This window comes from Malaya genurostris, chromosome 3 (assembly GCF_030247185.1).
Source record: "Malaya genurostris strain Urasoe2022 chromosome 3, Malgen_1.1, whole genome shotgun sequence".
NCBI lineage: Eukaryota > Metazoa > Arthropoda > Insecta > Diptera > Culicidae > Malaya > Malaya genurostris.
The window spans coordinates 175,890,455-175,908,937 of NC_080572.1; the positions used below are offsets into that span (position 1 = coordinate 175,890,455).

Genomic DNA, 18,483 nt, shown 5'->3' on the forward strand with positions numbered 1-18,483 from the left:
TGTGCTGTCCGACCTCGCTACCGCTAAGCAAAGAAACCTAGTTTTAAGTAGACCGCGCAAACAAGGCGGTTACAGGTTTGTTTGCAAAAGGCCGCCGCTTCCGACGGCGGGTCGGTGGCCTCTTCAGCCGGCGTCGCCTCAGCGGCTTTATGCCGCTGAGTCATCTTAGCTTCGGCTGCGCCACATCAGTTATACAGGAGGCATAATAACACACACAAAATAATAGTATGATGTCATCGAAATTACCCTGTCGGCGAAATGTCCCTTTCGGCGAAATGACACTTTCGGTGAAATGATCTTTTCGACGAAATGACCCTTTCGGCGAAATGACTCGCTCCCGTTTCACTTATGTCAAGTTTTCGTAGAAGACTCATACATCTACACGAACACACACCATTAAATATCTTCGCAATACACCACACAACCCAACACATACACTTAATCTTAAAATTAGAAACGAGGCAAGAATATCTTACTGCTAAGTAACATAACAGGTAAATATAAATTGTTAGGCACGGATGAATCGAAGACGAAACATAATGAAAACATGAAGTCCATTTATGGATTCATTATTTTTAGTCCCTTCATACAGTTGACATCGTTGGATGCGTTTTAATAAAATCATACAATGAAAACTTCTCTCGTTCTTTTCAATTGTCTCCTTTTTGAATATCGAAAAAGATATATTTTCCTTCAAACTAAAACGAAAACTGAATAATACAAAACCATGATTACTGTACTAAAGATTCATATCGAAAAAAACATTCACCCATAACATCTACAATACAAAACTACATCATGAATACAACTAGAATGCTCTATTGGACTAGCTAGCAGTTAGTTATTTTAACATACAATCAACAAAGTTCTAGTGAGCAACATTCAATCGTTTACCGGTAGCGTAACAGGGTAATGAAATGTATGAGTCGTAGCCAGCGAGGCAACATGTAGGAGCAGTCTTAATGTTTTAGAATTGGGTAGATCGATGATAAATTTGGATTTCACTAATCGTCATCATGGTTTACCCCGCATATCGCCAATGAATAGATGAATTTGCCTTTAAAATACTACTTTTGACCGGAGTGCCGAATTAGGACATTATAAGTGTAGCGGCTTGCGTGAATAAGAAACATTCGTTGGAATAAACATGATAAACTCTGCAATCTTTTAAGCGTTGTTTCAGAAGATTAATTTCAGCATCTTATGATAACAATTTTTTTTTAGCCTTTTGTGCTTTTCATAATGAAAACATTTTGGATTTACATTTTTTCATCATTTCAATTTTAGCGCTACAATCTCTACGGTTTGCTTAGGAAATGATTCAAACTGTTATTCAACTCTTCACTACACATATAACTCCTTAGGCAACAATCGAACCAAAACGTGTGAAATAATAAGAAAATAATAACATAAGGTGCACTTAATGGTAAGAATCAACTACTTCCGAAACATTACCCTTGTCGCTTATGTCTGGCATCTTTGCGGCCATACGATAGAGGTAAGGTGAACCGAGTTACGATTCCTTCTGGTCCAAACACGGATGACGGAATGTTGTCCAACGAGTCGGACAATGAGCGGGAATCCGACTGATCATGCAGACTTTAGAGTGGTGGTTGGTGATGGTGGTTGTGGCAGTAGTTCATAATAGTAGTAGTAGTAGTAGTAGTGGTGGTGGTAGTGGTAGAAGTAGTGGTATAATAGTAGAAATAGTTGTAGAAGTTTTTGTATTGTTTGTTGTTAGGGTTCACGATCGATCGACCCCAAATTCATGTTGATTAGACGCGGTCATAAACAAAGGAAGAAAAGAGAATAAAAGTTAATACTATAAATTGTAAACGTATAAATTGAAGTGATCTTAGGCAAACGGATAACCAAAACCAAAACCAATTCGATGTTTGGAATAATGTTTCAATCAAACCAGCGGCCATGATCTAACTAAAAAGCGAGAACCATGTTATTGTACAGTAGTGTAAGATGAATGAAGTTGAAACAGCGCATCGTTAATGATGTGAGTAGTGAATGTTCATCCAATTGCATCGAGATCCTAATGTTAAATATTGGTGCCAATGAACTCGCCCCGTACTTTTAAAACACAAGCCCATCACAACATATGTTCTTCACAGCTGTAAAAAAAACAATTTTAAAAGTACCTTTGGAAAATAAAAGAAATGCTAGTGACTGAATGATTTGATCGATGATTTTATTGTAAGCAATTGATTCGTATTAATTTTTTGGCTGTATTATGCAGCTATTGAAACTAAAAACCACAATGCTCGCCACATATTAAAATTTTAGTAATTTAGGATAAGATTCTATGGAAGTACCCCGAGTCTCATCAACCTATTGTTCGTATCCTCCTGTGGACCTTCAAAAATGTGAAGAGCCTTGATCATTAAAACCTGTTTTCTAAACTGGTAATACCAATAAAATTATAAATCAAAGCAATTAGGAATCAGTCTGATTTTCTTATGATTTTGATTCTCTCATCTGAATGCATTTATAAAAGTATATGTAATATTTGCCATGTATCTCACTTTTGAATAGATTCATAGTGATTTCTCAAATAAAACTTCCAACTTACTTAGATCTTTCATTTTTTCCGGATTCCCCGATTATCTGTAAATGCATTTCCGATTTTCAGAACAGGTTTTTCGTATGTTTCGATTCCAATATTGAAAACTTTCAAAACTACTAGCGCATGCAACAAAAGCAAACGGGCTGTTTTAATTAAGATAAGTAAAATTTTCAAAGTGGATTCATGGTCTAGATGAAAAACAAACATTTCCAAAGTTTGATGTGTAACAAAGGTATGCTACTGTGTTGCCTTTTTTTCAAAGAACAATAACTTCCGAACTTCTAGAAAGTCCCGTAAAATATGCCTGCAAGCATTCGTTCCATTTATCATATTCCTTTAAAGTCTTTTATTTGCTCGTTACGATGATTGGTTTTGAGTATTGTTTGAGTATTTCCAACTTTTTACAGGGTCCGGCACTCGAAGTGTAACCAATTAAAAAGGCCATAAATTCAGTTTGGAAAATTACTTTTACTTAATTCAAAATACAAAATGTGTAAAAATAATACAAAATTCAGAATCAATTCACTTTTGCTCGATATGACCACCTTTTGCCTAGACTATGGACCTTGAGACGGTCAAAAAACGAATCGCAAGCTGCCGAATGTGACTTGCAGGTATTTAGGCCCACTCGCGGACAATAACTTTTTTCAGCGCCTCGAGACTGGTGTATCTTTTAGTTCGGACTTTGTTCTCCAAAATGGCCCAAAGAGAATAATCCATTGGATTCGCATCTGGTGAATTCGAGAGCCATTGTGTGGACGTGATGAAGTTCGGAACGTTGTTTTTCAGCCATTCTTGGTTCACTCGAGCTTTGTGAGACGGTGCCGAGTCCTGCTGAAACGTGCATGGTCTGCCACCGAAATGTTTGTCTGCCCACGGCTTCAAAGCAACCTCCAGAATACTTTCCCGATAATATGTCGCATTTACCTTGACGCCAGGCTCGATGAAAACGATTGGAGAGCGCCCATCTGCGGTTACAGCGGCCCAAACCATTATCTGTTGCGGGTGCTGCCTCCTGGTGGCCAATCGATGACTCAAATTCTCGTATGAACGGTCGGTCAAGTAAACCCTATCGTTTTGAGAGTTTACGAATTGCTCAATTGGAAAAATTTTCTCGTCAGACAATACAATGTTCGGAAATTGACCGCTTTCGGCCAAACGAAGCAACTCCTTCGCTCTCTCAAGTCAAGATTTTTTTTTCGCGTTCACTTTTGGCAAAATGCTTTCTTGCGCTTGTAAACAATACAACTCCGAACTGTCATTTAGCAAATTTCTAGAGAGCTGATGCCCGTGCGTCAGCTGCGCGAGCGGTCTGAAGTTGGTTACACTTCGAGTGCCGGACCCTGTAATATTGTGTGTTATCTTTCGTTTCATTCCTACTTCACTATTCTTATAAACACTTTGCTGTTTCTTGCCTTCATATAATTTGCTGAGCCACAAGACTGTTCTCTGTCTGATTAATGACCCAGCACGGTATTGCATTTTGCGAAGGGGCGCAGCCTTAAAATCCTTGTAATTCTGTCACAAAACCCATACGTTTTTCTCCAATTTCCTAGTGTTTACTAAAATACTCTTAAATATTCTAGATTGCACTTACTCTGGCGTGTTCACTTTGATTAAATGTTCAAAACTCGTTTGTAAGTGTATGCAACATCGAAGAAAAATTTTCGGCTCAATAACGTCAAAAGAAAGCCAAAGGTATTCATCACATAAATTGATTTAACCTGTTGTCATTGCAATGACATTATCACATATTAGCTATTGAAAAATCAACCGCTTTGTGAATGCCTGAGCCTACGAACAAGTTTTCACACACATACAGAAACAAAAAAACAGTTTATAGTATTGTATGTTCGAAACATGCGTTTGCCGGTATTGTGAAAACAAAAGACATAGAATACCGCCTTTTGTTCCTGAAATTGTGTTGCATACTATTGAACAGTGCAGTAAAACTTCATTCAATTCAATTGAAACTGATTGTGGAGCACATTGACGATCTCTCTAGTGCAGTAAACTTCATTCTCTGACACACGCAATGTTTGCTGACGGCCCGAACAAGCAGCATTCAATTCATCACTCGTTTCTCTTCAATCGAGGCTCAGTTTAACCACCGTCAGTTGATCTCTTGAAGTAACAAAATATCTCTTTCAATAGTATGAGAGCAGCCTTCAAATGAGGTTTATGTAAACATTCAAATTGGTTCAAGATAATAGATGAAAGACAAACCAGATAGCTGAAATATCAATCACAGAATACACATAGATTAACTTACTACCAAGAGCGAAGGCAACGAAGCAGCTAGACTACTTGGCACTCGAAACTGAGCAAGCATAACTTCAAATGACTAGGTACGATTATTCAACTGACGATGAATTCTGGGAGCTTCACTTGAAAATGACAGCAAAAGTCAAATGATTTAGCAAAAGGTCAGCGGCTATAAATTTCATTTTCATCTTATATTATTCGATTGAAAATGAAATTTTACCGCACTGCTATTGAAGTGGTGATACGCCGACCAAGTTGCTGACGGATTACATATAAATGAAGCAGGGAACAGCATTGAGATATTTCTAAATGTACTGATATATTTTCTTTGAGAATGTATGTATTTCTTTGCAATACGTCTGAGGAACATAATTTTCAATGATTTCGGAAGAAGTGATGAGAATTGATCAGGGGTATGCCCCACAATAATGATGCAATATGCCCCTTGAAATGTCGGTATGGAAGAAAAGCTATTCTTTGCATCAGAAATCAATTGCATAATCAATTAATTACAATTTTTTATCCTCTCAACGCTACTTTTTGTTTTAATAACCGTTATAAATCTTTAAAACAATATTTTAACTCGAAGCATACTGTTGAATCGTAGGTGGGGCATAATATCCATAGAGTGATTGTTATGAGAAAATTCGTATATCCAAGAAATGGTTTTGTTTCTCTAGATATTTATACTGTAAATAGAGACATTAGCACTGCTGAAGTTTAACTACTAAGTTGCAATTGACCATTAGACGTTTTACACGATTAAAATGCTTGTTTAGTCGAAGCAAAACCTTACATCGAAAAGCTATCTAATGATATTTTCAGTTTTTTCATGTTTTCCAGCAAACCACAACTGCCAAACTTGCATACCAGAAAGATCTTATGAAAAGATAACATTAGAGATAAAACTTTTGTTTAGAAAAGTCTTGAATAATTAAAAAAGGAAAGGGGCGTTTTGGCCAGCAGTGGCGCTTTATAACACTTTCCCCTACCAACAGTCATCTCATTAGTAGAGCCGCCATATTATTTTACCGATTACTCGACTTTCAATCAATGAATTATGATAAAATAGGATACAATAACTTTGCTGTAGCTCTAAGAAGCAATAGCGCAGCAAAAATAGTGCGAAACTTGCTAAACACTGCTGTTATAGTGAGGCGAAAACTTGAAACACCTATTTTCATCTTACCCGAAAAGACAATTTTTCGAACAGAGACAGAAGATCTCACTCTAGCTAATGGTTTTTGTATATATGATGACTACTGGAGCTTATATGAATGAGGAAACCGTTATCCTATAGCATTTTCCTTCTGTTTTTTTTTTTACTGTCCTTCAGCTTACTTTTTTTCACGAAGATAATACGTTAGAATTAATCCATTTTACCAGATTTTTTTTTAATCCATTTTAAGCCAGAAAATCAACCTGGTGCTAGACTTCACTGTTGCTGAATGCAGGATTTATCTTTTCAACAGAAATCTGTTGCAGTTCTTTATGCCAACAGTGAAAACTATTTGAAGGAGTTAACCAAAAAAAATCCCTGCATTCATCGACCGCATCATTCGATGGCTGATTTATGAAACGCAATAATGGATTTAATCAATGATTTATAGCGGTGTCAAAAAGCATGATCTTAAAAATACATTCCCGAATTTCGAAACATTTTTTAAATGTTTATCGAAACTAGGTTAACCACTAAAACACTCCGTACCTTCGATGAATTCGATACGTATTGAAGTTTGAAGTGACATGACAATAGAAAATGAAACACAAGCTTACAATGGCGCCCATCGGTCATCTGAGTGAAGTGGTGGAAAAAGCTTTCCAATGCTAATAGATAGAAGAAAATCGAGATCGAAGGATGTTCATTTCAGTTTCAGAAACGGTTTTATACCTTTTCTGATTCGAGTAAAGAAGCCCATACCATTCAATTGATCTAATAAACGTGAAAAGCTTCCAGTAGTATATGATTACTAGGGATAAGTACTCACTCGCTCCTGTGACCTTACTCTCACATACAGTTTCCCTTTCAAAACATTCTATTTGAGATATATTCTTCGTGAGGAGTGGTTATCTAGTTGTTTGGACCCACAACTTGATGAACACATATTTTCTTATACGTACAGGTTTCTGTTAGAAGAATGTGCTGATGATGGTGTCTATTGTCATGAAATAAGACTAGAGCAGTCCCATCCACTTAGTGGATGATACTGTACTGTGTTCCAAGTAGAAATCTACGGTGTGGAATTTCAAAAGAGAAACAATCGTAAGCGAATTTAATTTTTATTCCGAATGTCAGGTTTCATCAAATACTGCTTATTTCTCATGGATGCCCGATCATTTTGGTTGAAGCTGGTGAAACAAACGATATCATTTGTCCAGAACCAGCTTTACCACTTTTCAACAAGTGGGATAGAAAACAAGATTCATTCTTCTTCCAAACTTGCCAAATTTTGGCGAAACTTGCACTTTAACAAAAGCATTCTCCCAAATTTGAATCTAATAATGTCAAAAAGTCGTTTAAATGTTAGTGGAGATTTCAAATTACCCTTGGATAAATGGATTTGTTCAAGATGATAGATAAACGGTGAGCAAATCTTAATTTAGATTATTTCCGGTCTAAACGGTATTCGGACTTTGTAAAAAAGCTACTTTGCAAATATTTTTACCATTTTTTTTTTCAAATAATTGACAATAAGTATATATCGATTTACGAAAAAAAAAATTCCATTTTTATATTCTGATTAAATTATGTTCTAAGATAGGTAAGTATGTCCACTGCTAAATGTCCATATATTGCAAGATCGGCACTTGTAAGAAAAAAAACCAAACATTCTAACCAAACATTTTCTTGTCCGATACGTTTTGTATATATCGTACATTAAAACTTTAAAACGATGAGAAAAAATAATTCTGGCCAGAACTATACACAAAAGGTGGAGCCTCTTATAAGATTTGTGGATCATCAATTGCTAGTGGGAATTAATAGTTTTTGTGCCAAAAAATTAGACCTTACGGTTAAGTGAAAAACAATAAATTTAGATAAAGACAAATTTTGCGCCAACACGAACAAGTGTGGGCAGCACCCTCTCCAATGTGATTGAAATTTATTAATGTAAACTTTGTCACAAAAAACTACTTTGCATACTTTGTTTTTCAGAGATTGATCTAGACTGGACTTGAAAAGGGCCAATTTTTTTACCAATGGCTATAGTTGAAAACTGACAAATCCTCCAAAACAAAATAGTGTTGTGTGAATGATTTTTACAAAATAGTCATATTTTCGGATAAAATATTGAATTCCCTAATGTAATTTAAAGAAGATTTACAAAAAATCGTAACTTTTGAATTTTATAAAATTTTGTTCTAAGATACCAACCGATCATATATTGCAAGATGGGCACTTTAAAGGAAAAAAAAGGCGAGTGGGTAATGTCAGAGACATAACTGGATGTCGTGAATACGAAAACAACTGACATGTTCCTTAACACTTCCGAATATCAATTAGGGTAACATTTTGGCCACTTCATATATTTTGGCCCACCTAACAAACTTTATGGATTTAACCGATTTTAAGTAACCCATGTTGCATCAATTTGAAGCAAATCACATTAAATTACCTATTGCGGACGGGGTTTTCAAAGATATTACAACATTTCATGGAAATTTTCAGTAAGTGGGCCAAAATAAAATCAATCCTAAAGTGGGCCAAAACACCTCTGTTACCCTAGTTGATCAATTGTATGAATTGTGCAAGCATTTCCCTTTTCCACAATTTTCGCAAAAACAAAGAAGGCTTCACTTGATCTAGATTACTGTAAATTTCACACAGCGAAAAGTGCACAAATCTAACCAAACTGTTCTAGATTTGCACTAAACTGATGATATTTCCTTTCGATTTGCGAACAACAAATCCTTATAGTTCTTTAGAAAATTTTTAGAGCCATTAGAACGGCTGATTTTGTGTAATGCTCTCCACCGTTGCTTTTTCACCAATGCAAATGACTGGCAGCTGTGACGTAATCGCTCTTGTCGGAGGGGAAACTAGCTTTGCAAACGACACAAAATACATCTGTTCGCAGTGGCGATAGAATCCAAACTGATCCAATTTTTGTTGAGAGGCTTGTTTTTACCTGATTTCGTTTGTAGCTTTTTCACTAATGGGCGGTCCTAACGGCTATAAAAATAGCAGCATATAAAATTTTATTTCATTGAAAGAAACTATCCGGATGCTGCACGGGATTCATTCCTTTCAGAAGGACCAAATTGTGGAACTCACTACGATATTAAACACTGTTTGGGACATTTTCTCGAACGATTTGTTGTACAGCAGCAGATATTTTGTTCTCTTCCTCAGAACGCGTTCTGATTGGCTGGTGTTGACATGGGTCAAATGAGACAGGTTTTTCAATACGGTACTTATGAAATACTTCAATGCTGTTGCTATACGCGTTTAAGTTGAAAAATTTCGATTCTATTGATAGTTAGATTATATAAATCCTTTCACAGAACACTAAGCTATTAGCTTTTAAAATACGAGAAAGGCAAACGCGCCTTATGAATTATCCTCTTTGATACTCGTTTATACCAAACATTTCAGAAAAGTTTAATTTTGAATTATTTGAGATTATGTCACACAACTGAATATTTTATCATAAAATTGTGATCATATTTCCGATGGCATGTAGCAAAAATTATGTTGATTCGTTAGATACAACAAGAGATATTCACGATCAAAAACATATCACTCTCTCAAAGGGTAAATTTTGAAAAGGCATTCCATAGTAAAGTAAGTCGTAGTCACGACAAAAAAATTCTAGCAAAAACTTTTTCTTATCCAAACTGATTTTCTTCCAGGGTCTTTTTAACGAGATCCAAACTAAACTGAAAGTCAAAATCATCCGAGAATCCAATGGATTTCAATATGCAGTTGATCCATCCTGTTTTACTTTTATCGGGGTTGGTTACCCGATCTTCACTAAGGTTGCTCGCAACATAACTGGTGCCGCGAGGAGCAAGGGATAGGAGTTCTGTATAAGAGGTAAATGACCGCATAGTTGGGTCTCAGGTTACACGTTATACAGTTATACGTTATTTGAATTTCATCGAAAATTTTCTTTCGAAAATGTAACACCCCGCGACACCTTACGTTAATATCAATAATTAATAAGGTAAGGGAATTTTTACTTGCACTCTTCTCGTGCTACAGTAAAACTCCAAGGCTAGATGAGAGAAAATTTATTTGCTGATTATTCTTAATTGCAACATTTGAAATAAGGATAATGACATTTGTTCTCTTGGACAATTAGAGGACTTATGATTTAGTTCCCATAAATGTTCTATAATAATCATTTGTTTAGCTAAACAAACAGGAACCACATATGAACATGGAAATGTTACATAAGGTATCTGAAAAAGAAATGACCAGAGAAAACTAAATTTCTTGATACAGTTTATAGGAGTACTCATCAAGAAAGCCTTATTGAGTTGTACAAAGCAATAATATTGTCCTTAATGCAATATGGATGATTCTATTTTACTCCACTGCAAATACAGGAAAGTATAAAAAAGCGCCCGTGCTGGCTAAAACACCTCCCTCTCTTTTTCAAGCATCCAAGACTTTTCTAAACAAAATTTTCAGTTGTTGTCTGATGTAAAATATGAATAAACTGGAAAATATCATTAGGCAGCAGCTTTTCGGTGTAAGATTTTGCGACGACTAAATAAGCAATTTATCCGTTTAAACCGCTAATAGTCGGTTGCAATTGAGTAACTTACTTTTAACAGTGTTAATGTCTCCATTCATGGTATGAACATGCAAAGAAACAAAGCCATATCTTTGATATATTAGTTTTTTTCATAACAGTCACTCTATAGATATTATGCCCCCTCTTGATTCAGCAGAGTGCTTCGATTTAAAATGTTATAGATTTATAACGATTACTAAAACAAAATGTAGCATTGGGAGGTATATTATTGTAGGATATACCACTGATGTGTTGTAACACATTTTATAAGGCTCTAAGGCAAAAGAAAGCACTAAGAAGGTGGTTGCTTTGAAAAATGTGTTTTTATCAATTAATTTTCATCACTTCTACCAGAATTATTTAAAATTATGTTTCTCAGCCGTATTGCAATGAAATATCCACATTCTCGAAGAAAATATATCAAAATTTTCTTAAGGGAAGCATATTGTAACACTTTACCCAACTTGTTGCATTAACCTGAAAAGTATTTAAAATCATAAGTAGTAGGTAGCATTCAGTCGACTCATACGATGAGTCTATAGGCTTTGAGAGGAACTCAACACTGAAAATCGATTCTGGAATCTATCATACTGTTTACCCGTTAGATGAGACTGATAAAACACTGTTTGTGGACACGCAGTGTAAAGAAAAAATACTCAATTGGAATGATCTTCAACAGAAAGTACATAATAGGTTGTTGACTTCGAGGTACTAGAAACGATATGTAGATTGCAAAATGTCGAACCAGAATGTAAAAAAGTAGATAATTCTAATTCGCAAACAATAGTTTCTTAGTGGTGTGTCACGTTATGATTTGAATCATATTTATAGTGTAAAAAGAAAACTAAAAGATAATCCAACATGGACCGAACACAGTTGAAATGTTGATAAATAATACAATCACTTACTTAGAATTTAAATTTGCAATATTCGTAAGTAATGTAAACTTGAGGTAATCCAAAATCGTCGTTTGAAATACGCCGTGCATATACGGCCATGATCATAACTACAGCCTCTTCCGATTGTTCTACTGTGTTACTGTTTTGACCTGCATGAATCAATTATTCTTTAGAGTACGTTTCCATCCAATTAAATGTGCAACTATTTACATTAAGCACCAAGATTGAGGGTCTATGGCTCAAAACGCCAACTCTTCGATTTAGGCATGCACAACCGATACCGCTTCCGTAAAAAGTACGTACAAAAGGGCTTATACTGAGAATATCTACAACGATTCCAAAAAACGACATATTGAAAAATGCACATTTTGCGACCTCGGTATATCATCTAAAACTTATATACAAATAAAATCACACTATCCTAGATAACCAGATAGATTTCATCAACAAGACAAGACAATAAGACTTTACAACATGTGCTATAAATGATGGATATATGACAGATAATGCAACATGATAGAAACGATTAACATGTTTTATGTAAAAAAAATGAGTGAAATAAGAAAATGATTAAATAACCAATAGGCAAACTGTACCCCATGCGGCTGATGTGTCTTTTTTGTTATCCCTAAAGACCTAAACACAAATATAACTCATGTGGGGGCACAATTAAAAACACACACACACACACAAATAAACACGTAGTGATACGATAGCCCCATTTAACTGATTTTCGCGGAAACGCTCGGTTAAGACACTTACCTCAGGCTTAGATCCGGTGAGGCACAACGGACGGCTACACTCGGCATTTGTGGTACGAGTCGCATCGCTAGTGCCACTTGGTTCTTCCACAGGTGTGCCAATGAATCACGCTGGGCTTCCGAAGGGGGTTTCTTGGGAGGCGCTGAACTTCGAAGCAAGGACGCACGATTATCACTAACAGGCCTGTGCATGGAAAAGGCAAAATCGAAAGCGAAAACAAGTCAGGTTGGCAAACAAATCTTCCCACTCGTTTGAAATATCAATCAACTTACGTGGGATCAATCACATTGAATAAACTAGTCACCCGTTGGTAGCAAATAGGCCACGCCTGGGCTACCGCAGACGGGCAGTACTGAAGGACGTGTTGACGTTCCATGAAACCAAACAAGCACACACTCCACGGATCATATGCTTGGCCGGTCGATTGTGAATGGCACAGGGTCAAAGTTGATGCTTTCGCCGAGTCCTCAATGTTGCCCACTGTCCACACGCCACTATTACGGTCCACTATCCACTGCAGATCGATGAGGTTCGCATTCAGCATGGCGGTCCGGTCCGCCTGCGGTAACATGTGCAAACACCTTTCCAGGACCTGTTGAAATTGACGAGAAGGCAAACAAATACAAAATATTTACAAAGGTTGTTTTTAAAATCTCGCAGGGTGTGAATCAAACATCAGAAAATGAAATGAAAAATGCCAAAAATGAGAAAGCTTATCCGCCAGAAGGGAAACCTATTGAAACTGAAGTCCATAAGTGCTCAGTGAAAATTGTTTCGTAAATTTACATTGAAGCAAGAAATTGATAAAAGAATAATTTCATGGAGTATTGCATTTATCTTTAAGATTAATTTAGATTGGCCCTTTTGAAAATATGAAAAAAATTGATACACAACCGACAAAACACACAAATTTAACAGCATTAATTTGACATATGAGCTGATTTTTCGAAGGTTTCGACTTCAAACTTCGACGACGAGTTTTCGACTATGGTTTCAATTCCTATCTAGAAATGATCATATATGCTCAGATCAATTTTTGATAAGTCGATGAACTGATGGAATTCAAGATCTTTTTTCATACAAATGTAGCGTTTTCTTCATACTTTTAAGAAAAAATAAGGAAAAAATTATTCGTCACGGTTTCGAAGGAATTCTGGATTTTTTCCTGTAACACGGCTCATTAGGTGGCGCACACCTTCATCGTTCATCGTTTTAGCTATCTGATTTCACCAGGTCGTCATCTGATTGATGTCTTTGACAACCTTTTCCTTTGTCTTGAGCCTCCTCTTCATGATTGCCCAGTATTTCTCAATAGGGCGGAACTGGGGGCAGTTGGGTGGGTTAAGGTTTTTCGGAACAAACTGGACCCCTTTCTCTGCATACCATTCTTGAACGACTTTGCAGTAATGACAGCTTGCCAAATCTGGCCAAAACATTACGGGATGGTTGTGGGATCGAATTAACGGCAAAATTCGTTTTTGGAGACACTCTTTTTGGAATAGTTCCGATGTCATTGTCTTATTTTTTAACGAAAACTTTCGCTTTTTTGCCACAGCTGCAAATGCCCTGCCAAATTATAAATTTAAATTTGGCTCAGCACCATATAGTTTCCGAGTACGAATATTGACCACACTATTCTGCTTCATGGTCCGATTAGGCTGTTTGCTAGCTCGATACGACTTGATTCCTTCCCGGAGTCAAGTTTTCCTCACGGTACTACGGGCAGCATCGAATTTTCTGGCCAAATCACGGTCCGACAGATTAGAATTCCTCTTAATCGTCTTCAAAATCTTACCACGCAGTTTCCGGTCGACAGTTCCACTCCGACGATTGGCTTGAGGCTTCCGAATCGTCGTCAATGTTTCCTTATACCGTTTGATAACGCGCCATACGATATTTCTGGGCAATTTCAGCTGTTTAGCTAACCTAGATGCAGACCACAATGAATTTTCCAAATAGCTGTGCACAATTTTTTCCCTTCTTTCGGCTTCCATGTTGATTGTTTACAAAGTACAGTCGATTTGCGGAATGTCAAAAATCATACGTGAAGCTGACAAAATTCTCGACACGTGGGCGCCAAGAACTTCCAAATCCGTCCAACAAGAGCGCCACAATATAAGCAAAAGTTTATTCCAATACTAAATGAAGCAAGCTTTAATCTGCGAATAATTTTATCGTCTCATTTACTATTTCCACTAGTAAAATGAAACGGAAACCGGAAAATAACGAAAATAAATAGTTTCACCAGTTCAGCAATTGAAGTATCGCCCTGTTTGTTGGCATGTAGCACGGAGGGCGAAACTTAAACAAATGGAATGACAGTTTCGTTCTTCATAGTTCTTTGTATTACTTGATTGAGATTTTCGCAGAATCCGAATTTTTTGTCAAAATTGTAGGATTTTGAAGCATTTATTCGTAGGAATGAGAACATCGATTCGTTCATTTTCGTAAGATTCGTTCTTTTTGAAAAAATAACTGATATATCGGAATGACACCAGTGCTACTAGATTTACCATATCGATTATTTCATTAGTATTTAACGCGCACTTTCTACTGATATTCGAAGCCGAAACAGTTATATTGAAATATAAATATTAATAATATAACCAAACGAGCCACGGATACCAAAAATATAAATTAGTAAATATTAAAAAACATGACGAACTGCGAAACTTGAGACGAAAATGTTGCAAAAATTGGAAAGCGAATATATTTTTAAATGCTAAAAAAAGGGGGTGAAGGGTGAAGGGTTTAAACCCATTTTTTTAATGGGAAAATGGGAAAAAACTTAACTAAATATTTTAAAACATTTCAAAGTTTTGTTCAGGTACGTTGAAAGATATGATTCATGTTCAGTTATGAGTTGAAGAGATGATATGGAAATAGGAGCACATATGCAATAGGGAGCCGTTACTCTAGTTATTATTTTTGCCTTTCTCATATAAAAAGGTTATACAATCACTGCAAAAACCGACTTTTGAACCGAGGCAGAGGGCCGAATGCCATATACCATTCGACTCAGCTCGACGAGCTGAACAAATGTATGTGTGTGTGTGTGTGTGTGTGTGTGTGTGTGTGTGTGTGTGTGTGTGTGTGTGTGTGTGTGTGTGTGTGTGTGTGACAAACATTATCACTCACCTTTCTCGAAATGGCTTAACCGATTTCCACAAACTTAGATTCAAATGAAAGGTCTTATGGTTCCATACAAAGTTCCTAAATTTCATTTGGATCTAACTTCCGGTTCCGGAATTACAGGGTGATATGCACCAAATATGTGAAAATAATGCACCAAAAATGTGAAATTAGTGTGAGTGAAAAGTCACTCACTTTTCTCGGAGATGGAAGTTCTTAAGATGCCATGAGAATATCCCAATTTCCATTCGGATCAAACCCCTTGTTCCGGAGATAGGGTGCTCAGTATGAAAACATCAATTTCAGGAATACTTTGTTCATAAGCTACCACTTTTTATTGGCTAGTGATTTTCGCTAGTTTGCAGATCATGAGACTCTGTAACCAAATAAACCATTGATAGTCCCATAAATGATTTGCTCAATTTTATCCAAATCCGATTACCGGTACTTTTTTTCCAAAATTCAAACCGTCATAGAGAATCGTAAATAAGATTGTAGTTCATATTAGTGGATGGTTGAATGAGCCAAATGTCACTATGCCGGTATCCAGCTTTCGGTTCCGGAGGTACCGACAATAATAATCATAAATGATAAAATGGAGCTCACTTCACTTTCTCACATATGATTGAATAGATTTTCACTAACTTAAATTCAAATGTAGTGTATCAATGTAGTAGTATTATGCAACAGAAATATTCAAAACAATTTCTCTGAACTTTTTCAAATTATACTATTTCGGGGAATTTCTGCTGTAATATGCAGGAGAAAATTGAGAAATGAGAAAAGCATCATTACACCGCTAGGTGATTTAAAACAGGTTTTTATTAGAGACTTCTACAGTGTAAACTGCATGTAAAAAATATCGAGCTATTCCTGAGATATGGTTGCTCAAAAAAGGAACAAACCTTTCGATTATCTTGTGATTACTTGTTTACTTTGTGGTTCAGAGTTTTGTGGAAAATCTCGGAAGTGATTTTTTCAGTCACTGAGTTTTTTTTTGAAAATCTCCTGAACTGATTGTTTTACGAAAGATAATGAAGTGAACTTTATAAAGGATGATATTTTTACTGGTATCTTTTTAGCAAAGCTGATTCTGACTGATCACGCGTGGATCGTGTCTTGTGTCTTTGTTAAACTTGTTCAATTTGGTCTATAATTCAATCATAGATCATCGTTTGGTATATAATTTAATCATGAATGGGCGCTGGCCAAATTGGAAGAAGATCCACTTTTTTATCCAAAAATTGTGTTCAGCGACGAAGCTCATTTCTAGTTGAATGAATACGTCAACAAGCCGCATCTGGAGTGAAGACCAGCCAGAAGCATTGCAAGAGCTACCAATGCATCCTAAAAAAGTCACTGTTTGGTGTGGATTATGGGCCGGAGGTATTATTCGTGAAATACCGGCCAATATGTTGGAGAGAGTGTGCCAAAATTGGACCTTGTGCATAGGCCATTTCAAATGGAGCCAACATTTGCATGAAATCATCAGCAAGTGTAAATGAAAAATTTACGACTTATTCAAATGAATTGTATTGTGTTTCAAAGTATTGAAAATTAAAATTGAATTAACGTAAAAACCAATCAAAATTATACTATTAAAATAAATTCGTTATGTGCACTTAGCAAAAATTAGTGGATTATTTGAGACTTCTCAAATTACTATGATCTGTACGGCCAGCAGACCGAAACTCGTTTCGTTCGAGACATCAGGTTAAACATTGCATTTCAGTACTTTAAGTCTGTTCATCATAAACTGCTAACGCACTGATGAGTCAAAGACGAAACGTAAAAACAAATCAACAATTTTATGTTCATTCTATAATTGATATTTTAGCTCTCATGAAAGAGATATTTGATATTTCAATAGATCAACTGACAATGGTTAAATTAAGTTCTGATTGAAAGAAAAACGAAAGACGAACTGAATCCAGCGCATTCGGTACATCAGCGAACGCTGAGTGTAAAGTTTACTACAGCAATATTCGGTTTCGATTGAATAGAATCAAATTTAACTGAACTGATATAAAGTAACTCATGTCAACCGTAGAAACAAATCCTCACAAAACTGTGTATTCTGCTAAAAATAATCAATATAATCTCTTATATAGAAATAAGACACCGGCTCCTTAAACCAGTGAAAAGCCACAACACCAGCCACCCTGAATTAATAATAATTCCCCATATGTGATAACACACTATATTCCAACATGTCTTATGCAAATGAATCTCAAAAGCCTGTCTCGTACAGGCATGTAACTCGACATGTAGAAAGCAAATTGAGCTGCCACAAGTAGAACACTCCATTCAGTTGTGGTACTTTACCTTCTGTGATGTTTACTAAAATCTTAACGCCATAAACTTTTAATCAGCCTTGCTTAAGAAGAAGCTGAATTTTTTTCTGTTCTGATTGCTGATTTAAATTATGCCTCGCAGAATTATGGGTAATTTAATTACACCGGGAAAAACCGGGAAAAAGCCGGAAATTTTAGTGCAAAACCGAAAAAAAATATTTTATTTCAACAAGTGAAAAATTGTAGGCAACGTTAAATTTTTCGTTTCAGCGAGTAGTACATTTTTAATAATAACTCACAGGAAATTGGTAATCTTTTCACTTAATTTTTTCAACAAATCTACCCGAAGTTTTCTGAAGATTATCGTGATTGTAAATATTTCAACTTATTTTCAAAGTTCGCTAAAGATATAAATGTAAATAAGATCGAAGTGCTAGACATAATAGATGTTCTAAACAAATTGGATATCTCTAAAAGTGCCGGACCTGATGGGATTCAACCCATATTTATGAAAAAATTAGCATTAGATTTTACAACCACTTTGTTCTGGTTTTTTAACCATTTACTTCAGTCTGGAATTTTCCCAGATACGTGCAAAAACTCTTTCCTTATACCAATCTTCAAACCTGTTTTAATCCACCTAGTAGTGTAATGATGCCTTTCTCATATCTCACATATTCTCATATATAAATGTGTGGTATTCTTCAAAATATTTTTTTTTATTCTTAAAAAACAAAAAAGTTTGTCCATAAACTAGTATAACCTGAAGAGTGAAACAGTACTCAGGTCGGTTACGCCATCTCTGAGGAAAC

General features: G+C 35.9%; 1 protein-coding gene across 7 annotated transcripts in view; it reads right to left on the reverse strand.

Moving 5' to 3' along the window:
• LOC131434739 (protein furry) overlaps nt 1-18,483 on the reverse strand; it is a 433,830-nt gene that overhangs the window by 320,621 nt on the left and 94,726 nt on the right. For 5 of the 7 annotated variants that reach the window (XM_058601810.1, XM_058601813.1, XM_058601809.1 and 2 more), the window contains 3 exons: nt 12,518-12,837; nt 12,246-12,428; nt 1,456-1,599 (listed from right to left, as the gene is read on the reverse strand). In XM_058601810.1, the coding sequence (XP_058457793.1) occupies nt 1,456-1,599; nt 12,246-12,428; nt 12,518-12,837 (647 nt within the window). The remainder of the gene's footprint in view (nt 1-1,455; nt 1,600-12,245; nt 12,429-12,517; nt 12,838-18,483) is intronic. The other 2 variants (XM_058601816.1, XM_058601814.1) reach the window with 1 other exon arrangement.